The sequence below is a fragment of the Corvus kubaryi genome, unplaced genomic scaffold (genome assembly GCF_017639235.1).
Source record: "Corvus kubaryi isolate FWS band 111438036 unplaced genomic scaffold, C.kubaryi_AGA036_p1.0 37357, whole genome shotgun sequence".
Classification (NCBI taxonomy): Eukaryota; Metazoa; Chordata; class Aves; order Passeriformes; family Corvidae; genus Corvus; species Corvus kubaryi.
This window is the reverse complement of record NW_024581117.1, coordinates 7531271-7554571: the sequence shown is the minus strand read 5'-3', so window position 1 is coordinate 7554571 and position 23301 is coordinate 7531271. Positions and strand designations below refer to the sequence as shown.

The following is a 23301-nucleotide window of genomic DNA, read 5'->3' as shown; positions in this document are numbered from 1 at the left end:
TTCACAGCTCTCCAAACCACGTGGACTGTGTTTATCGTCGGAGAGCTATTTGAAGGGACAAAGTGAATAAGAAATCTGAGTCTTCTTCACACTCTGCCTAGACACGTTTTACTCCACCGCTGGAAGTTTCGTGCACCGCTTCCCAGCCACTGCTCCCGTTCCACCCCACCCTCCCTTCCGTCTGTCGATTTTCCCTCACGGAGTTCTCTGAAGCCCACTTGCAGCAGGAGGCGAGTCTCGGGCTGCGCGGTGCCGCCGCAGGAGCACCGGCCCCGCCGGCTCCCCGCTCCCGGGCGCGCGGCTGCTACAGCCGCACCGAGCCCGCTCAGCGCATCCGGCCCCGGCGGGTGCGTGCTCCTTCGGGGCTCGGAACCACGAGAAAGCCTTTTGATCCCGTGAGCCGCAGAGAAGTTTGGCCTACGTGGGTTCCAACGTTACCGGCACTGCTGGGAGAAAAAAAGATACACAAGCGCAGTTACCACGGCTGCCAACGCACAGCACGGTGTGGGTGAGGGCGGGGCCGGGCGAGGCGCGGGGAGGCAGGGGCGGGATCCTGAGGGCGGCCGGACCCCGGGTGGGTGGTGGCGGGAGGGGCGCGGGGCCTCCGCAGGCCAGGGCAGGAGCCGGGTCCGGGTCGGGGCCGCGCCCGCAGGGGAGGTTGCCGGGCTCCCTGCCTGCCCCGGGCTGCTCCGCACCTGGGCGCTGCGGGCGGACCGGGAGCGGCGTGGTCCCGAAGCGGGCGGCAGCGCGGGCTGGCATCGCTCTTCCCGGGCGCTGTACCCTGCGGAGCCTCGCAGCGCTACTCCAGGAGCCGCTGTATCGCCGGGCAGGTGCCGCACTGGAGGGCAGGGAGACACATCTGTTGTCCATCTGTTCTTTTTTCCCCTTCTTTCCTCCCTCACCTCTTTTTTTCTTTTCTTACCCCTTTCCCTCTCTCCCCCTCCTTTCCCTCCTCTTTCTCCCTCTTTTCCCGCTTTCTCCTCTTCTCTTTAGTTCCACTTATGTCCTTTAGCCTCTTTCTTCCCCTTTTCTTCTCCTTTCCCTTTTCCCCTTCTTCCCCTGCTTTTCCCCCTCTACACCCCCTTTTTCTTAGTTTGTTTTGTTTCCCCACTTTCTGTCTGTCTGTCTTCCCACCCTCCGTTTGCCTTTTTCCGCGGCAGTGCATGCAGGGAACCTGGGGCAGGCTGCTGCCCTCCGGGGGGGGGGGGGGGGTTGGTTTGGTGTAAAATCTGTTAGCGCTAACAGGGTTCAGGACATAGCTGATGCTCCTCAGGTGTTGCAGTCGTAGGATGTGGCGCTTCCCCCCTCCCCCCCCCCCCCCCCCCCACCAAACTCACTGTAACTGGGAAAACCCTGAAGAAACTTTTTTTTTTTGGTCAGAATAAAAAAAAGCTGTTTAGAAGGTTGTAAATAGTTTTCTGTGGCCCAGGTCGAGTGAGAGGACTGAGAAAGAAGCCTGACAGGAGACTCAGTTATGCTCTGGCACTTTGCCTTCTTTCAGTGTTACTCAGAAAAGTAGACTTCTTTGTGGGAAAGAGAAGGAGTGGCAGCAGGAGGGAATTGCCATTTTGGAGTCTGCTATTTTAAATTTCATTTTTAATGCAATATGAGGTATTCGACCACAGAGTTGGCAAGGATGAGAGTCAGAAATGGTAGTGAGAGAAGAGGGGACAAATCTAGCTTTTCTGTCTATGAACTTCAGCTTGAAAATCCTTGTGAAAAATAGTGCAGTATTTGTAGCTCAATTTGGAGTTCACTTACATTGCTTTTGAAAGTAGGTGTATACAAAAAAAATACTACTTATATTTTCTCTCCTCAATGATTAGCTACTCTGCCTATAGTATATATCAGCATAATGCCTTTCCTATGAAATCTGAATTGTCTGGAGTAATACTAACTTCCTGAGGCCAGGAGAGCTAAAAGTTGATAAAAAAACCTGATTAATACCTTTGCCAAGTCTGCCTTTTTTTTTCTAAGATAAAGCAAATGCACAGACAAACACACAAGCTAAAGATATACATTCTATTTGCTGAAAATATTACGTTTACTGACCAAAATCCTGCTCTCTAATTTTGTTTCCACATTGGAAAACCCACTGCTAGTCGTATTAAAAGATTTTATTTTGTTTTTTTAATAATCCCTCTCAGTTTTCCTTTGGATTTCCACACAATTCAAAACTTGTCCACTTACTCTGGTTCATAAGCTCCTGAAACTGGAAAACACCTAACTTTAGCAACATAAGAATTCTGTCTTAGGAAAGGTGAAAGAAGGTAGTGCCACAGAAATGTAGCATGCCCAGTACTACAACTGGAGTAACTTTCACTATTAGGTTTACTTCATAGCTCCAGAGACACCACTTCTTGCAATGTGCAGCATTATTGTACATGGGATAATTGTGGTGCTATTAGAGGAACTTAATAAAGCAAACAGAAACCTCATCTTGGAAAACTGATAGAATATCTCAGGAAGAATCACTGATGATTCTTTACCTCACAGATGAACTGTAACTGTAGGTATGGCTTTAAAATGCTGGGTTCTCCATAGGGCTAAAGAAAATCACAGAATATTTTATATGTTGTGCTTGAAGAGGGATCCAAGTACTCAAAAATTTGCCAGCCTCTTTCTTCTGCCTTCTTTCTGATGTTAGAGATTACCTTTTCCTGCCAATGTGTCCCATTCTGAAATACAGCATTGTCACAAGGCAGCAATGAGCAAAATTTTTTATGTGGGCGTGAGGACTGCAGCAACAGCTCTGTTCCTGGCAATATTTTAGGTCCTACTTTAGAATAATGCGAAAAAAATAGGTGTGCATTTTACCTTAAGTAGCCAAAGTGTACAAATTACCTTGATGAACACCGGGCAGTTCTACCGCATGTTAAATTGGCCAACATTTAACAGTTTAAAGATTTCATGATTTTTTTGTTTTGTGATTTGTGTGTACTTTCAGTGTTAGTAACCTTGAAGTAAAACATATATTTTTGTCCATACTAAGAGTCGCAGGCTTCCTGAGGTCAGAACTGGTCACTGAATGACTTTGCCATAACACCTTTACTCTCCTTAGTTGAAATTTCTTACTCTTAGCTCTATCTGTGGGGCCTCTAAGGATGGACAGGATTGAAAGTAATAATCAGGCTTTGAACTACTCTGCAGAAGATTTACATGATACAGTAGTATAAGAGAGTACTAGAAAGGCTAGTAAAACTTAGTGCCTTTTCAGTTTACAGTCTACACAGAGTGTATGTTCAAGTGTGTTTTACTCAATTTTTGAAACAGAAATACTTTAGTGTCTTAGATTCCTAGCACTTGAATGTGAAGACCTGAATTTGAATATTGGAGATCTTCAAATAACATGGATGTTTGAATTTATTTTCATCTCTTTTATTTAGCTCTGAAAAAACAGCTGTCTACTTTTAGTTACTCTCAGTATTTAATTTCCATGTAGTGGTGGATGTAGGAGTACTAGTCACTTGTGGAGTTTTGTTTAAAGCTGTCTTCCAAGTTAACAAAAGACTATAAATGTGTTGAGTTTTTTTCTGTAAAAAGGGAGTGTATTTTCCCTTTTTATTATTTTCTTAAGCACCTCCAAAGGAAAAGCATCTACTCCTACAGAGTGCTGTCAATTGCAGGCAGTTGTGCCCTCATGAAACCCTGACGCATGGTTTCAAAATTAAGGGTCCCGTTAAAGGCTTATGGTAAGCCAGCTGCTCAGCTTATGACCATTTCTCATTTTCACTAAGACTCAAGACTACCTATCAGAACAAATATGAGTTCTTTGATTTATTTACAGGCATGTCTACTTTCAAGATTGTGCTGCTTGGTGTCACGGAAAGCTGAATAAATGATTCTTCACTGTGTCTGGCAGATCTTTGCAGATGACCCTGCAGTTCACACAGTCTGTGTTTATGCATGTTTGTGTTTATGCAAGCTGCTTACTGCTTTAAAAATCACTTCCTCATCAGAATGGATGTTCTGCATAACTGAATCTGAATTGAAGCATGGTAATTGTAGTAACTACAGGATGTGTGTGCTTTGAAGCATTCTGGATATGCCTTTGTAAAATGTTAGGACTTACCAGCAAATGCATGTTTGTGGCCCCACTGGCTGGAGAGCTCCCTGGAAGCCATCTGGTTGGATAAGTTGTTGCACTCCTCCTGGCCCAATGTGTGGGTGTCAGAGATGGGAGCAGCATTGCTCCTTCCACCAGCAGCACATCGTGATGCCAGAGCAGTGGCACGGTGAACCCGCAGAGGTTGTGCTGTGCCGGTGGCCAGAGGCTGGTGTCCAAGCTATTGGGGTAGTGGTGTTCTGCCAGCTCTGCACATTCACAGGCATCCTCATTTGTAGGACCAGCAGATCCAGTCCAGCCTGTCTGCACAGAACCTCCACACCAGCTTTGGTCTCCCTCCAAGCTGTGGTATACTATTGTAAAAGTGTTTGGTGTTTTGGAGTTTTTCTGGCTTTTTGTTTGTTCATTTGGAGGTTTTTGGAGGTTTTTGTGTTGAAAACGTAGGTTTCTCGTGGGATTTTGTGTTTGCTAGAAATCAAGCTGAAATTATCTTGGCTTTGTTTAGTCATGCCATACCCTTTGTGTACAGCAGTAAAGAATAATTTTGGCAGGGAAGAGGGCAGCTAACCCAGCCTTTGTACTAACTCCCTCAACTACCAGCAACTGCTGTAAGTTTCCCCTTTTAATAACGACTCCTTCAGAAATAGAGGTTTTGATTTGAGGAGAAAGCAGTAAAAAATAGGAAGTGGGTCAGATATGTAACTTCTGCAACTGAACTTCAGTTGAGAGCAAGATGTAGGCTGCCAAATAAAAGCATTTTCTGTGTAGCTGTGCAGACCTCCCTCCAGTGCAAAGTGCTGCCTCTGACAAGGTAATTCTCTAATGTGCACACTAAGACTATGCAGAGCTAAAGCTTTACTGATGTTAAAAGCTTTACTGAATGCAGTCTGAAACTCTATTAATGAGTGTTCTAGGCTCATTAAGTATATTAGGTGTATTATTAGGTAACAAATCTTACCCTGTAAAGATGAGGTTTTGTGAACTGGATATGATCAAGTTTTAGGACTTTGAAATTGCCAGTATAAGCAAATAGTAATTTACTGTTAAAATCGGTCTGAGGAAGCAGCATGTCAGTGAGAGAAATTTGCAGGGAAAAGAATTCCACATAAAGATAAGAGCCATGTTAATGTGTAAATGTTTGCAGATCTCTCATTTTGGTATAATGAAAATGCCAGGTCTGATTATTCTGAGCTCTGAACAACAGAGGAATTGGACCCAGCTGGGTATACAAGGCCTTTCTGAAAGGGATTCTTTATCCTGCATGCAGCTAAGTTTTATTCTAAAATGGGAGGATGAAAGACTTCTTAGCAAGCTTTATTCTTTGAAAATTTTAGAAGGTGAAGACTGCAATGGTCACTTTCAATTAAGACTGTCTCCCTCCATTGGAACAGTGAGGGGTTGGTAATCTTCTTGAGTGTGTGTTATTTTTCAATGCTAGTGCTCCTATAAAAACTAAGAATAGGATAAAATAATAGTGCTAACAGCCGAAAGAAAGAATTCCAACATCTGTGAGCTGAAGTATCACAAATATAACTGCATTTGAAGTACATTTAAGTACATATAAGTTCTATAAATGTCTTAATTTTTAAGTTTGTGGGCAGAATACAGTAATTGAAGGTTAACCAGTATCACAAGCTTCATCCTATGAAAATATATACTCAATGGACACTATCACATATCTAGTCTCCTTCCTTTGTTAATTTAATATATGATGAATATTATTTTTAGTGGATTAGATCTACTAGTGTAAACAAGCAGGACATCAAGCACAGAAGTGTGTGATAAGTTACAAAGCATGTTAAAACATGTTCTAAATTATGTTACTGTGTTCAATGTCACATTGCAAACCGAAAGCCAGAGTTTTGGAATTTTCCTTTTAATTTTTTTTTTTAAATTCAAAGTGTAAGACCTCATTCTTAAAATTCAACTCTCTGTGCTTTCAGCTGTAATTGCATGCTAGCTCACTGGGCTACTTCCCTTAAGTTTTAAAATTTAAATTTTCTTCCAGTTTGACTTCACTGTACAGCTAAAACATACTATGAACAAATGTTTACCTTTCTTAAGATGTATCAGAAAAGCAGGATAAAATAATTACAATTGTAATTCTGGAAACAAAGTACACTTTAGAGTAAATAAGATATTTATATAATGCTGTTAGTCACAAATTTGTGTCTAGTTAGTGGTCTCTGCCTGCTGTTGGATAGAAATACAAAATATTTGACTACAGTACTTCCTTAAAAAATTGCTGATGTTCATACCTGTGCTAGACATTTGTGCAGTGATCCACACCTTCCCCCCACGTGCTACATTCCCCCAGTCAGTCTGCAGTGCCAAGGGCAAAGTGGTGGACCCAATGTATAGTGCATCCCAGGCAGCATTACTAACAAAAAACTCTGTAATGCCATGTCTCAGTTTCTTAAATGCACCTGTTCTGAAATCTGCAAGTAGCAGGTTAAGAGCCACAGTTTAGGAATTAAAACCTAAAATTGTACTGGGGTAGCTTAAAGAAAATAGGGGGGAAAAAGGAAATTCTTAGCAGAACAGCCTATGGCAAAACCCAGGAGTGGACACAGTACACACTTACTTTTCTTAAACAGAGTTTCTTACCAGTTTTTCTGAGTAGCTGTTATTCTTAGAGCTATTTAAAAAGTTATTCTGAGGCACTGTTCTTTTTCTTGAAAGTAGTAAAAATGTGAGGAGCCTTATCTCTCTCAAATATCTGATATTTCATAAACTTACAGATTCACATTTGGAAGACACATAAACTGTGTGGGCTTTTGCAATTAGGGGCTGGTTTGAAATTCAAACCTGCACTGAATTATTAGGCAGTGCATTCATGATTAGAAATGGCACTTGAGTAGCAATGTAAGTTATTTCAGGATATCTGTTCTTGATCAATTTACCTGCATGAGATAGTACTTCCAAAAAGAAAAGACACCCAGTTCTGCAATACAGTTCTAGACTGCAGTTTTCTCAATAGGTACAGCTGTAGCCACTGTATAACTGCAGTGATTCTGTTCACAGAGTACTGAAACAGAAAAAAGGTGCTTAGAGAGTAGCAGAACTAACAAACAAAGACTATCTAGTGCCTGTGAAGTAAAGTAGAAAATAAAATTGGCTAGAAATCTTTTTTGCAATCCAGCCTTGCAGCATATCTCCAGATAAAAGCAATTGCTGAATTGTAAAAACAAGTGTGTTTAAATGATGGTAATACAACACTGCTGTGCACTTAGATTTGTGCACTTGTGTGACTTGATACAAATCAGCTTGAGATTGCCTCTTAGCTTATAAAGCTGTTTCAGCAATTCAGTAACAGCTTTTCTCAAAATTCTGAAAATTGAGGTGCCCTGCTATAACAATGTTTTTTTCTCGCCCTTCTCATCAGCTCTTTCCTGGAGGTATTTCTAAGAAGCTCATGTGCAGGATGAAGAGACTATCTCACATAAAAATCTTGAAAGGCTGCAGGAACTTCTTTGCCAGTGAGAACTAAAGCATGACTACCATTCAGGAAGTGAGTGGTAAGTTTTAGTGATAAATCTACGTCAACCCTGAAGTGAGTATTAAACATTCTTGTCAAACTCTGAAGCATGAATTAACAAGAAATACTTGCTTCTCAGTAGTGTATCTGACTTCAGTTTTTTTCTAGATGCTGAATCAGCTCAGTTTTCTTATTGAACTTCGGTTTGTAGCATTACTACTGTGGAAAGTGTTTCATTAAAACTGTCTGCTTCTCCCGGTCTTTTTCTAGAAAAATTTTATTTGTTAAATTTTAATTTTCAACAGAATATTTTTGGCTGAACCGTTCAGCTTTTTACTGTCTCTAAATAACAATGTAATTATTAATCACTGATTTTTTTAAAGAAACTTTTTAGTCTGTGAATGACAGTCATATTCCATTTTATTTTAGGATTTTTCCTTCCATTTCCCTGAAAAACTTGCCAAATTCCTGAGAAAACAGAGACTTTTTTTCTGAAGTTGTTGAAGCTCATATGAACAGAGAGGAGGACTTTTTTTTTTTAGCCCTGCAAAGCTGCCTGGTATTTGAAATGCTGAAGAGGAAATTACGGTTTTGTCACAACTTGCGTTTCAGGCTTTTCTTGGGTCTAACTCTTATTTTAGTAATAATTTCAGTTTTGAAAGTTAACCAGAAAGAAGACTTCTTAAATCGGAGACATCTGGAGCTAACAAAAGAAGATCCTATTAGCAATGTTAACTGCACCAAGATTATTGAGGGAGATATAGAAGAAATGCAAAAGGTACAGCTTGAGGTATTATCAGTGTCATTTAAGAAACGCCCCAGACTAACGACAGATGATTATATTAACATGACTTCTGACTGTGCCTCCTTCACCAAGACTAGGAAATACATTATGGAACCTCTCAGCAATGAAGAAGCAGAATTTCCAATTGCTTACTCAATAGTGGTTTATCACAAAATTGAGATGTTTGATAGACTTCTAAGATCAATCTATGCTCCACAGAATTTTTACTGCATTCATGTAGACAAAAAGTCTCCAGAATCCTTTTTTGCTGCTGTGAAGGGAATAGTCTCATGTTTTGATAATGTCTTTATTTCCAGCCAGTTAGAGAGTGTGGTATATGCTTCATGGAGCAGAGTGCAGGCAGACATTAACTGCATGAAAGATCTCTACAGAAGAAGTTCAAACTGGAGATACCTAATAAACCTATGTGGCATGGACTTTCCTATAAAGACCAACCAGGAAATAGTAGAGAAATTAAAAGCCCTTAAGGGTGAAAATAGCTTGGAAACAGAAAAAATGCCTGTTTATAAAGAAGTAAGGTGGAAAAAACACCATGAGATTATTGATGGTAAAATAAAGAACACAGGCATAGACAAACAACTACCACCTCTCAATACTCCAGTTTTTTCTGGCAGTGCCTATTTTGTAGTTAGCAGAAGCTTTGTAGAATATGTATTAGAAAACAGCAAAATACTTAAGTTCATTGAGTGGGCGAAAGATACTTACAGCCCAGATGAGTACCTGTGGGCAACAATTCAGAGAATCCCTGAAGTCCCAGGTGCTTTTTCTTCCAGTGACAAGTACGACGTTTCTGATATGAATGCACTGGCCAGGTTTGTCAAGTGGCAGTACTTTGAAGGTGATGTGTCCAAAGGTGCACCCTACCCACCGTGCAGTGGAGTTCACATTCGCTCTGTCTGTGTTTTTGGAGTAGGAGACTTGAACTGGATGCTACGAAACCATCACTTATTTGCTAATAAGTTTGACACTGATGTTGACCCTTTTGCAGTGAAATGCTTGGAAGAGTATTTGCGGCACAAAGCTTTGTATCTGCAAAAGAACTGAAATGTATGCTCCTGTTAGGAAACATAGGTACAAATATTATACTGTGATGTCCTTTAACATGTTACAGCCATGGTGGGGATGCTGATGATGGCTATAATGACTCTCACCGTGTTGGTGTGGTGGTGCTGATGCCCTCCCTTGTCCATGGACAAGGGGGAGAAAAGACATGTCTCGAGTACGCCTTGTGGCACACTGAGACTTGGAGCTTTAGGTACAAAATCAAAAGCCAACTATTTGGAATATTTATTATCTAGAAGGTGTAATTAATGGACTTCCTTTGGCTAAACTGTTTTAAGGCTTAGAAAATGCATGATGTTCATGGTTATTCTTAATTTTTTTCCCATGAATGTAATGCTAGCTGGAAGAGAAAGATGAAGGGGTGGAGTAAAAAGCAGCTGGACTGCACAGGCTTCATACTGGGTATTGAAAGATCTCAGGAATATAGCATTAGAAATTATCTAAAAGCTATAAAAGAAGGGGATAGGCAAAGCCAGCTGTTACCATTTTACTTAGATCTGTTTGCTGCAGTTCTGTTCTATGTAATTGTTAATCCTCTTGAAAATCTTGTCTTCAACATAGAGTATTAAGGAATTCAGATCTTGCTTTCATATTCTTAAAGCCCCTTGATGTTGTGATACAAAGTTTATACACTAGTTTGTAATTACATTTTCTCAGGGAAACTTCAGTTTTGTGCCTGATGAGATTTAGACTTGTAATTTTACATTTCTTACTGTATTGGGAGTCAAGGTTTTGGATCCAAAATCACTCAAGTTTCTCAAAACTTAGCTGCAGTAGTGTCTAAATATTACTGATGGAACTGCTGGTTTCTGCTTTCTGTCAAGGTCAACTTGCATTCCAAATTATTTTAACACTAAGTATGGAAAAAATAAAATTATTTTTTTAAATGATATTGTCTCTCTGTACAATTAAAGTCCCTCTGAAAATACCACAAATAACTCCTAATGATGAAGGCCAAAGATATTTTACTGTAGTTTTCCACACATGACTGAAGCTGTGGCTGAGATAAGACCTACATTACCTCCATATGGTCATTTATTCATGTGTCTGTGTTTGTTTTTAACTGGTGCATTTGATTTTAATTCCCATTAGGCCCTTGCTTAGTTTGGCAGAGAACACTGTGAAGGACGATATTATTTCCTCATCAATTTATCAATTCAGGTTTGTCATGCATAGTCACTGTCAGATATCTCATTCCTGAGATGACAGTGGAATTCATGACAAGCATTAGCAAATGGCAAAACAGACTAAATTTTTGTATTTGTGAACTGTTGCTGTAATTGCAGCATGAGTTTCTTGCAAAGGTCGTTTGTCCTGAAGTTTCTCCTACTTAGACATTAACATAAAGAACTGCTGACTGTTGATCATGCAAACAGCTAGGAAGGCAAGCTGTTTTAATCTGAAATTTGATCCCATTTTTGCCAACCCCTGCCTTCAAAACCACCTGAAAGTTGTTCAGAGAGTTTTCAGAGACTTTCATATTAACAGGTAATTAAAGCCTGTTAGTGAAGGCAGTTGAGGGAAATAGCCCGTTTTCCCCACCTTTTGGCTTTTCTACAAGAATGGTCTTGCAGACTGTTGTCCTCTACCACCTTTACACAAGCTACAACAAAGTTTAACTTCACTGCATATAGTCCTGGGAATTTCCAGGAAGTCATGCTATATTTGTAGCAGAAAGAAAGCAGATTTTAAGAATTTGCATCTAAAGACAATGTACATGATTAGCTTCTATGAGACCAGAACTGCTAGTTCAAAAAGACTGAAAAAGTAATGATAAACAGTAAAATGTTCTGTGCACTGGATGGAGTGCTGACTCAATTGCTTGAAATCTACTTGACAGTTAGAGCATCTTTACGTGCATATCTCAGCCTGCTCTGTACTTAGTCATTTTTGTAATACAGTGAATGCCTGTCTGTATTTCTGTTGTTAGTAATACTGCTACTATAGATAGTGAAGATGCTGCTTGATCAGCTGCTTCAGGTATTACTATTCAGATGGAGTCAAGAGAGATTCTGTGCAGGCTCACTGTGTCTTCCTTGTACAGAAGGAAAAGAGCATTGCTGTTAAGCATACATTTTCCATAAGAGAAGGAAGAATTTCTTCTGGGAAAAGTAAACTACAAAAATACCCACCTCTCTAAAACTGACTAGAGAAGAGATACAGAATTTAAATGTTCTAGGAAGACGTTTTCATGGAAAGAACTCTGTATTTCCTGAGCAAGTACTGAACATGCCAAGGGAAATTATTGGATTAATTAATGGTATTGCAAGTACACATAAAGAAAAAACACTTTCACCACTATAATGAGTAAAGAAAGCAATCTGATGTACATTAGTGCTGTCTGCAAAATCAGATTCGTTACCCAGCATGCAACAAGCCAATAATCACACACTTGAGAGAGACATTGATTGTTTATTCCACATCTGTGCAAGCCTGGATGCTTAGTAGTGTGACACAAATCAAGCACACTCCTCCAGACCCTCCTTGCCATTATTTATACACAGAAGTTCAGAGTTAGTAACTTGCCAAGTATAGCCCCTCTGTTATGCTTGGTTAGTAATTTCCATACAAGTTACATAATCCCAGCTAACTTCTACACACATTCAGGGGAAGAGTCTTCACCTGGCCAGGGGTCTTTTTTTCTACTTGTAGGCACGATTTTTAGTATTAAAATGAACATAGTTCATTCAAGGTCCAATACACGGACCTTGAGTATTCTGCCAAGTTAGCAATCAAAATCTTGATTTACTACATTCTTAAAGCTTGATAGTTCCAGGTTGTCCTTGAGTAAGGTTGCTATCTGTTCTACTGACATAAAACAACAGCTTGATTTTCTACATCGTTAAAGCTTGTTAGTTCCCTGATGTCTTTGACTAAAGGATGCTGGCTGCTGCCTGTTGCTCTGGTTAGGTTTCCTTTCTTGCTGATTAAACTTAAAAGTGTACAGAGATGTTGGATCAGAGAACATCCTTAAGATGACAAGATAATCTTGACATATTCCACATTTTGCAGCATTATTATTTCACTGAATGTGCTAAGAAACTTAGCCAAAATAATAATCATTCTTGAATCAAGCAACTTTGTGGCCCCAATAAAACAAGATCTAGATTACATTCCTTACTGACGTCAGCAGTTTTTTTCATAACTTGTTTCACTTTTCTACTAGATATTTAGAAAACTGGAGTAGAAGTCTAACACTAACATAAGTGAACATGAAAGAAAAAGGCTTCACTGATAATGCAGCAACAAGCTAATCATAATGCTGTGCTGAAGATGCTGGGCACTTGCCAGGAATAACAAAAAATTTAAAAAAAGTACATGACCCTTTCAACCACACATGCTGAATACAGCGATGCTCTACTGCTGATTTACTCTGATCACCTTCAGGTTCCAAATCAGGGAAGAAGGCAACACACAGACCTGTGCCAAGATGGACTGTACTTAGATAGAGGACAGAGCAGGAGAAATCAAAGCTGTGATGCTGGGTTCAGCTATGGTGCTGCCCAAGTCATACCCTGTTTACACCAGCCTTCACACCGTGATCCTGTCATCCTGTGGGCAGCTAGGAAGGAAACGGGTTTGCATTCCGCCAACTGAATAACCCTCCTTTTTCCTTTTCTTTCTTTATTTTTTCTGTGGTTTAAAGCTGGTTCAGTTTCTCAGTTCAGCTCACCACCATTGCTAGGAAGCAATGAGTAGCCACTGAAATCATTGCTGAAGTACCATGTATGCTATTCAAAGTCCCCTAACATCATTTAATTTTCCATAGCAGAGCTTTCCAGAAGAGCTCAGTGCATTGAAGACACTGCTCTAGTTCAGTCCCCCCTTAACACATAAGCATTTTGAGTGGCATTAATAACAACAATTCAATTGGTTTACGGATGGTAACTGTGGTAACAAAGTATCCTGTATCACTACGGATAAGGATGATGTAAGGATCACCAGCCTTTAGGATCAAAGGCTGATTTGATCCCAGAAACCTAATACTTGTGCGTTCATCTCCTGCATGCCTGAGGTTTGGTTTGACAAGGAGCATGTGTTCAGCTCTTGCTCCTTCCTATTGACCACAAGAAAAAAAGACAGAAAACCTACAAGGTGAACACTGCAGTTATAATCAAGGTCCCCAATCAGATCACCATTACTTGGTGCATTTTCAAGTGGTCTGACAATTAAAAATTGACCTAGGTCATAACATGAATGCACTACAAGATAAAAATGAAAGAAGAGGTCATCTGCTTCAATGTACGTGTACTGTGCTGATCAGGAGGATTTAATCCCTTCCTCCAGATTCAGGGCTTTCTCCAGCTCTCAATTGCTGCAGCAGTTGTTAAAAATAATAAACATGATTTAATATTCCTTCTGTCGCAATACTTCACTTTTTCAATTTACATCTTCTTTTATTGAAAGTTATAGTGGTGGTTTTCTTTTAGTCACAGAATAAATAGAAGAGCTAATATTGTAGTGAGTACCTCTTCAGTCAACTAAAATAAGGAAAATTTTGTATGTAAAATGGCTTCCCAATTCCAGTTAGCAATACTATTCATCCTTGGCTTAACATTTCAATAATCTAGATCAGTTTCCATAGTTTTCAAATTATCTTCTTTTCAAGGGATCATTTTAGTTCATTTTAATGCCCTAGACTACAGTGTGATAAATTAACAGTAATCTGCTTTTGACAGACAACAGCCTTCCAGGTGACTTAGTAGACATAAAAAGCAATAACCTTTAGGTGATGTTCTTTATTTGAAATCAAGCCAGCCAACTTTTTACAGATATACTTACTCAGGTTTTAATAATCTAACTAATCTGATCTGTCAAGTTATTTCAAGATACTACTATATCTTTCTGGAATAAGCATCCTAATTTTTCTGGGTTTTAGCTGAAATGAGTCAGTTTCTTACTCTTTGCATACAGATAAGTTTGGATTTTTTTTCTTCTTGGTTCCCCCTTCCTTTGCCTTCCTCTTTTTTCCCCCTTCCTTTTTTTCTTTCCCCTCCCTTTTCTCAATCAGACAGAACTTGATACAGATGTTTGTGTTTGCACCATTGTCTCCCATATTTGCTTTGCCTAATGCACAGTATCTTCAAACAGGGAAATATTCAGTGCCCTCATTTAAATACTGTGCCTCTCAAACTGAGCTTTTCTGTTGGGGTCTTAAACATGGTTGCATTTTTCTAGGATCTGCCAGTATTTGTTTTAGTTTGTCTGTCTTCTACATCTATAATAGAGCTTGACAAGAAAAAGGTAAGAACACAACCAAATCCTTGAAGTAAACCAGTATATTTTAAAAGATACTGTTTTCTTCAAAAACCCGTAAGTTTTCTAAGTTTCCTAAAAAAAACCACTAAGTTGTGTAAAAGATGAACAGAATTCCACTAAGAAGAACATGTCAGGATGGGCCTTGAGCAGATGCCATCTTTTAAAATCCATGTCACATACTCCAAGACAGGATGCTGGAATGTTTTCTGAACGGATACAGATCTAGCTATATTTTTTTTAAAATATTTCCTCTCTACTTGGGAACCTAGGCCTCCGAGGAGATCTAGTCACATACAACTAATTGTATTTTATTCTGCACCATGAAAACATATTAATCTTGCCCATCTTTGTTTTTTTTTATTTTTCAGGGACATGAGCCCACTTTGTTCTCTCATCTAAACAAGTAACATTTCAGGAATCTTTTAGCAGAAGATGTTTAGTTACTAAAATCTTCAGTATCTTTGATGAAGCTAGTTTGTCTACAATCAAAACCCTTTCTCTCTCTTCCTTTCAGACAACCTGCCTTTGCTACACATGGGGGTGGGAAGCAGAAATGGTCATAAGGCTTCAGAGTGTAATTTACCAACTAGTGTGAATTGCATTAGTGATGCTGGAAGTAGAGATTTCCCAGTGTTGATGTGAAATCACATTAGTATGGAAAATCTACTGGAAGAGTGCACAACACATGTCTGTAGGTATGGCTCAAATCTCATTTAACAACAGACTGTTGGTAATTAAGCATGTTACTTTCTCCAGGCAGTTAAATCTTAATTATCTCTTTGAACTACTAGATTATTAGGATGATTTTGTAATACCTCATCTACAGCAGGAGTTGAAATGCTGTTGACCTTAATTTTGAGTTAGTCCAAGCCACCCTTTATGCGTTTTAAAGTTCTGCAAAAATAGCAAACCCATTTTTAACAACATACCAAGCAGTGATGTTACCTGCATGGCATGTCTTTGGTGGGCATGCAGAGCAAGGAGGTGCTCTTAAGACTTAGCATATGACACACTTGTAAGCCTTGCATCCTGGCACACTCAATTCCTGTTGCTACAGGAGCCCCCAAGAGGGGAGGGGATTTGCTTTTACATCAGAGCAAACTCAGGTGAACCTCTATTGGGACAGTGAGACCAAAAGCATTTATTCTTTCTGGTGTGGCTGTGGCACTGTAGCACAGAGCAGCTGTGGCCTGTGAGATATATAAATCCTTTACAGCAATCAGACAGCAATGAGAGACCAATTAAAAAATATCCAGACTACACAATTAATTTATATCTTCTTCAAGCACTTCTAATAGAAGGCTAAATACGAGTACCACACATGCTCTTCCGTCCCTCTCTTCTTCCTTCCTCCCCACTAACTTTAATTTAAATAGCTGCCATGCCAGGAAACAGCAAACAAAATATTTCACTGAGATAATGCCCCTGCTCCCTAGGGCAACAGACCTTTGGAGAGCTCTTGTTCTCTTCAAATGATCAAAATCAGAAGAGCCAAAGAGAAACTTCACTTTGTTTTCACAGCAACTACTCAAAGCACTTTTCTTTGCTGCTTTTAAACTTTTCTGCCTGCTTGTGTAACTGAAGTTTCAGGGAAACTACTTTCAGATGGATTAGATCTTGCATGTGAGGGGTGACTGTTTCTCACCATGGTAGCTATTTTTTAGCTTAGTTTTTTAGTAAATTCAGCATCTCAAACCCTCTTAAAAGTAATTGCTTTTGCATGTCTGCCTTTTACTTTGCGAACTACATTCTGCTAGGATTTATTTGGGAAATCACATTGCTTTTACCTATTAATGCATCAAAATCTGCAGTCAATATAGAGTACTTTTGCCCTTCTTGACCCTTGAAGGTTGAATTTTTACTAGCAGCCTTAGGAATCCTCAGAAAATTCTAAATCTGGCAGGCTGAGCTGTAATTCATGTACTTCAGTTAATTTGCATGAAACTATGAGAGCACAAACCTATTTCCATCAACTGAGCATCTTTCTAGCATTAATATAGTCACACATGGAAATCTTTTAAATGTGGGAAAATCCTCCACAAGGCTACTTTCACCATCCTAAGATGGATGATACCGACTGGAACAGTCTCTCAAAAAATTAGAAGTACACTAAGAGCAGAAAACACTGGAAAGTGACAGTTGCAGCAGAAGAGAACGACAATCAAAGTATCAGAACACTTCACCTAGCTCCGTCCGAGGTGCTTCAGTCACCAGTTGCTTTACAGCCAGTGGAGGTTAACAGCATATTTGAACCAGCTGCTCGAGGGAGGGCAGTGATTTAGTGACAGATTATGAGGTACTTGGTGGCTTTCAAGTGAGCCGTCAACATACCCATGCCTGTGAGCCCAGTTTGTCTGCACCAAAGGTGGTGAGGATGCTATTCAGTATCCTCCAAAGGCTGTTCTCCTTCAGCTCTGAAAGGTCATAAGAGACCGGGGAAGGCCTCAAATGGCCAAGGTAAAACAAATGCTGTACCCATCCTAAAGGAAGGGCAAATGGAACAATCCGAGGAACTACAGGCTGATTGCCTCATTTTCAGTCCCTGGGGAAAGCATATGTGAAGCAAGAACTCTTAGGCAAGTACCAGCACACAAGGCAGAAGATGGAGATTGGCTAAGTGATGCCTAATCTGATGGATGATCATCTGTGATAAAATGATTGCATTTGTGGATGAGGCGAGAGCCTGGTTGTGCATGAGCAAGACTTCAACAGAGGCTGTGAGGAAGTGCAGCAAGCTGGACTGGAGGAGGGCAGCTTTGAGGTTCTGCTCTGCCTACAGGGAGGTTACCAGGGGCTAGGCTTTTTTGACAATAGTTGCCACAAGTAGAAACAGGAGAGTTTTCAGCTAGAACACTAGGACAGGCTGCTTGGAAAGGCTGTACCATCTCTGTCTTTCATGGAATTCAAACCCCAGTGACACAAAGCCCTGAGCAACCATGTCTGACCCCACAGCTAAGCCTGCTTTGGGCAGGGGGGTTGAGTTTGGAGACCTACTGCACTCCACACCATTCCATATAACTGTTTTCCTATATTCTTCCAGCAGTTATAGAGTTACAAAGCCCCTCTAAAGAAGTAAGAGCTGATGAAAAATATTTCCAGAGTCAGAGAACCCATTACTTACAAACCAAATGTTCTAAAAAATATGCAATACCAGAGGTTTGCTGTAACTCATTTTCCCATATTGCACATATCCACTTTGTCACCCCACAAGTATCAGTCCCCACAAAGTCCCAGCACACTGATCCTGGTTTTCATCTGTTGTCTTACTTTTAAGCCAGTACTCCTTTCATGAGGATACTCCCATATCTATCTGGGATTAAATTTGGTCAAATGTTTGCTTACAGGAATGACAGTTTCACTCAAGGGGGACAGGATTCTTGCCACATGTAATGTGATGGTATCTCCCCGTTACTGGCAGTCACATTTCAGAAGATCACTTAGCCCAGATGGAGCTGGGAATAGCAGGGGGTTTTTTTAAATAATGAAAACACTTAGCACTTTCTGTGTCTGTTGTGACCACCATCTAGCTTTGCTCATGAAGTCACAAACGAATCCATTTGTGAGATACAAAAACGGGATGACAGGAAATAGTTCCTCACTTTTCCTTGGAGTGCAGTTAAAAGGAAAATGAGTCCACACGTGTACAAATCTCACTTTGGACACGAAGAATCTGCACAAGCAAGTCAATCTTCTTCCATGTATTTCTCTAAGAAGGTATTTGGCTTTTGGCTACTAAAATATTTTAGCTATAGTAGCTATAATGATGAAGTAGCTAGTTCATCAAAGTAGCTGTTATCATGAACTGTAGGAAAGCAAATCTGTTTTGTGTCAGTATTTTCACGTGTACTCCATCTTGCTTCAGAAAGTTTGTATGTGTGTGTATGGACTTGTATGGTACTTTTAAAAACAAGTGTAAAAAAGGCTAGATACATGTTTCATTGTGTAGCTTGTCATCTCTTTGGACAGAAGCTGATACATAAAATAGTTTAGACTGAGAAACCACATTATGGAGGCCTTTGATGGGAACTTACTATCTGATAAATAGTCTACCAATCCCAAGGAAAAGCTTGTCTTAAAATTTGTACATCAGAATACATCAGTGGTGGTATTATTATTTATATAATGGCATTGGGGTTATAGTAGCATAAATGGCTTTTGGCAGAAGGCAGTATTTGGTTGATGTTTGTTAAGTGCTACTCTCTTTAACTGCTGGGGAAAAAAAGGAAAAATAACTCTACCAAAATGATTTCACTTTCTGCTGAGTGCTCTGTGTCATTTGTTGGCAAAGGTAATGGAAGGAAAAATATCAGCAACAAAAAGTGAAATGGTTTTTAACATTAACAGCACTGGCTCAAATTTTGTTTCCCATATTTGGTATTGCCTAAACTGTAGGAAAGGACTATGATACAATTCATATTTCATGCTGCTAGCCTAGGCCAATTCTTAAAAAGAATTGAAAGCACCTAATGTAGTACACTGAATAGTTATGTTCAAAATTACATTCATGCCCCACTACACCTCAAGTTATGGGCATTTTGTTTTTATCACCATCTTATCTTTGATCCTTCACTTAAACACATGCATTTACACATCTTCTTCCATCTGGCCTGGCCCATGCTGCACAGCCCAGCAACTGGTTAATTTTTAAGTCTGCACAAAGACATATGCTGTAGGCACGCTCAGAAGGCTCTCCTTTGCTTCGCCTCCCTGTGTGAGAACAGCACACACACTCATTTTTGGAAAGAATGAGAAATACATGTCGCTGTCTACACAATAATTTCATCTCATCTCTGAAGAAGTCACCAGTTCTATAGTTGCAAGTGGGTTAAAGACAAACCCTTCTCTGCTATCTACTATAAATCTTTCTATACTATCTACTGCCTTGGCCAACCCCATGCAGTTGTTAATTCCTTGTGCTGGTTGTTCATGATGTTTATGTAGCTTTGTGCATAATCTCAGATAAGAAATCAGGCACATAATGCCAACACCCCTTTGGAAAAACATTTTAAATGCAGCCCAGTGTGTACATCTTCACTGATGTTTGCAGATCTCTGTGCAGATACTGCATGCTATTTGCATGTTGTAAGTGTCACTGTGCTTGTCTGATAGCACATTCCGTTTATCTTTCTCTGAGGTTGTGGTACAAACCAATCAATATCAGAGGCCCACTGCTAAGCTGAGAGGTTGGCTCAGAGTGATGGTAAGTCTCAAGAACTGACATCTGAAGAATGCCAGGCAGGAGAAGTCAGGAAAAAACAACAAAGCAGTGCAAGTCACAGGAGCCCGGACTCTGCAGAGTTTCAGAAAGGAAAGTTTATCAACCTCAAAAGGCTTACGCAAATAAACGTCAGCTGGAGAAAAAAAACCAGTCTTTACTACCATGCCTTTTAAACATATCTAATTACCAGATAGAAGATTCTCTATCTTTATTTTTAAAATGGCAAAATAAAAATGGTAAAATAGAATTTCAGACTTGGTGTTAAATGAAAATCTGCAAAAAAAGGATTAGGCTATTGGATAAAACACTCTCAAATAACACTTAAGTATATGTCAAGAGGCCCTTGGCATTTTTTCTCACAGAATTGATTCCAGTGCTGCAGTTCAATATGCAAATCCTGGTTTCAGAGCTGCTCAGCCCACATTATCACATTATTTCTGCCAAAAGGGAGTCCAGCTGCTGGGCAGATTTGTGACTCTGCAATCTGACTCCTGTGGTTCTATAGTGCTTTCTATGAAGGTTCACACAGTACATTTTTTGTTAGGCAGAGAACATCAGCAGAGGCTTGCAAAACACAGTGACTTTTAGGGAAATTGAAATTGTCTACACTAACTTAGAGACAAAAAATGTCCTAAATATAAGCTATGAAAAGCAGAACCAGTGATGAGACTCTGCTTAGCACAAGCAGTTGCTTTTTTCCACAGAGTAAGGAGATGGTAAGAAGGGACAGAGGATTCGGTGTTAGATGTGAAGTAGTGAAGTGGCTAGGGAAGCCCATGTGAACCTTGGGAATGCAATAGTGTAGAACAGAAAATGGCACAGATCCATTCACTTTTTCTGGAGTCCTGGCAGTGGACACACACTGAGTGGACACATGGTGGGGGGAAACAAGAAAAAAAAAGCCTCAGTATGAGTTTTTACTAGAGTGAAATACTAACTTGTCCAGAGGAAGTGAGAGGCAGCAAAATATCACACGGTTATTGATTTCAGTGTAACTTTATCCAAATACCCTACTCTGGCAAGTGTAATGTAAACAAATAAGAAGACTGACCACTTCTTCCAAATAAACTGTATCAAAAAAATCACGGGGCACTGCACTAAAAGGCAAGTGAGAGGAAGAATATATTTTTTTATGCTGAGAAAAATAGAATGAGAAAATAATGTGTAATAAAATAATGAATAGATTGGAACTAGAAAAATGGAAAAAAAACCCCAAAAAACCAACAGCCCCAAAACAGGAAAACAGGAAGGCTGAAAAAGGTAGGAATAGAAAAACTAGTAAGGGGTAATGACAGTAAAATGGCAGGATATGGTGGAAAAAACTGTTTTCATGAAGTTTTGACATTTTAAAAAGTTGTCCACTCTGTCCATACCTATCCTGTCCACCACTACAGTGCTGAAGCATTATAAATGACTTAATATTGTACTCGTGGCAAACTACAAGTTTTGACTGTGAGAGAACTGCACATTTAGGAGGCAGAGATTCACACCACAGCTCTGCGGGGCAGGTGCTGCATGTCAGCCTGATGGTCAGGCTGTGCTGAGCCACCCTGTGCCATGTCACACTGCGCCACACCCCATCCTCCTTTGCATGGTGCTGGAGCAGCCTGTGGGCAGCTCCCACTCAGCACTCTTGGTAAAGCCCTATCTTTAACAGGGCACAAGAAATTCCATGGAGAATGTCTTTCTTTTTTGACAGTAGAAATTATGAACAGAGTTGCTTTCTTGTTAGGAAATCCTGCAGCACCTTGAAAGACTGACAGGGGTGACTCGCTTGCTCTCTCTGCCATAAATATGGTCTGTGGAGTGTCTTGCTGAGAAATACCATTTCAAATGATACTTTGCGAGATCTGAGCGTTTTTTCTTGGCAACAGACCTGCATTTCCAAGGCAAAACCAGAAGCTCTAATGAAAATCACTCTAAGGAACTAAAATCAGCGCACAGATATAAAACTAAAATATAATAAAGCTAAAATCTTTCCACTAACCTCTCCAGAACAACTAACACAATCTCTTCTCACCTGCAAAGTTGTATGTATGCATTCAGTATAAATGACCTCAGGCAGTGCCAAAAGATTTGGCAGTAAATGGAAATAAAATCCTTTCACAGGCACCAAGGGCTTTTCCTCCCTGGAAAGTTAAATTTCTAGCTTACCTAAAATGGAACAACTATTTGGGAAGATCTTTCCTCGTGGAAAATTAATTCAGTGTAATAATGCCTTTATACTTTTTAAAATCTAATCCTGAAAAAAGACCATCCACAGCAAATTTTACTAAACAAAGAAATCTGAGATAGCTCCACAAACAGATTAGTGCAGATCAGGATGCTCATTTCCATCTGAAAGCTGAAAGAACAGAAAGTTAAGCATCACACATCAATCATCTGGAACAATGACATATCTCTTGTATGAAGTCATATCCTAGTGTTTTCTCACAAATCATCCATTACTTTGTCTAAACTGTAACAGGAAGTCCTCTGGTACTTACATAACACATTTTCACCTGGTCTGTTCTTTGGGCCTAAAAGTAAAATAAATCGAGTTTTTGAGTTTATTACTACCAGACAGCTAAGAATGCTTTTCTTCATTTGGGAGCACATGCCCTGCTTACTATAGCAATTTATGAGATACTGTAATCCAGACAATTTTGTCATGAGAAGTACAGTCACTACAACCAGTATCAGAATATATTCCAGATACTTCATACGCAGTAAATGGAGATCAAACTACAATCATGTACTTATACTGCAAGAAACCATTTTATCCTCTGCATAACCTCAGCATAGGGGTGATTTATAGATGTCACTACAAGGTTAATGAACAAGAGCACAAAACCTGTCCCATCAAAGACTTGAATCAATGCAAGAGATCTGGGTCTCAAAATTCCTTTCTATTGCATATAGATGTGGAAATGCACTGTCCTAGCAAAGCAGGACAGAGGGAGAGTCGTTGAGATGGGCAACACTGCCCTAGCCTTCCTGCTACTGCCAGCTCTGCAGATTCAGCCTCTAGCTTTGGGTGAGGGGAATGCTTCCCAGCACAATGTTCTTTTGGGGCTGCACAAAAGTTTGGTAGTGGCCAGTCAGGCACAATGAACACTGGAGAAGCACACAGTGGCCTTGTCCCTGGGGGCAGCCAGAGGGGAGAGTGAACAGGGGACATCTTGCGCATCCTGCAACTTGAATGAGGCAGGAGGGCACCAGGTTGGGGGACATGGTGCTTGAATTTTTTCTGCATTGATGAGTTACTCTTGGTGTGATAGTTAAGACTGATTTCACCTATCTCCACTCAAAAATGCATGTACCTTGTCAGATTTAAAAATCAGAGAATTCCAGATATCTTAACAATTAGTTTAAGTGTTAAAGTACTTTTTATTCACCAGAAATGGAAAAGGTTGAGAGCAGAGATGGGCTAC

The 23301-nt window shown here is 40.0% G+C and overlaps 1 protein-coding gene across 4 annotated transcripts; it reads left to right on the top strand.

Moving 5' to 3' along the window:
- The first annotated feature begins 244 nt into the window (after window positions 1–244).
- GCNT1 (glucosaminyl (N-acetyl) transferase 1) lies at window positions 245–9607 on the top strand. 4 transcript variants are annotated; one of them, XM_042033631.1, is made up of 4 exons: window positions 605–830; window positions 3788–3998; window positions 7452–7584; window positions 7974–9607. In XM_042033631.1, the coding sequence occupies exon 4, from the start codon at window positions 8056–8058 to the stop codon at window positions 9391–9393; it is 1338 nt and encodes a 445-aa protein (XP_041889565.1). In that variant the 5' UTR covers window positions 605–830; window positions 3788–3998; window positions 7452–7584; window positions 7974–8055; the 3' UTR covers window positions 9394–9607. The 4 variants fall into 4 exon arrangements, with proteins under 4 accessions (XP_041889567.1, XP_041889565.1, XP_041889564.1 ...); XM_042033633.1 differs by lacking the exons at window positions 605–830; window positions 3788–3998 and adding an exon at window positions 245–508; XM_042033630.1 differs by lacking the exon at window positions 3788–3998.
- Window positions 9608–23301: the final 13694 nt, after the last annotated feature.

Excerpts from the sequence above, each read along its gene's own strand:
- GCNT1 (XM_042033633.1), top strand. The coding sequence starts at position 8,056 with ATGAACAGAGAGGAGGACTTTTTTTTTTTAGCCCTGCAAAGCTGCCTG.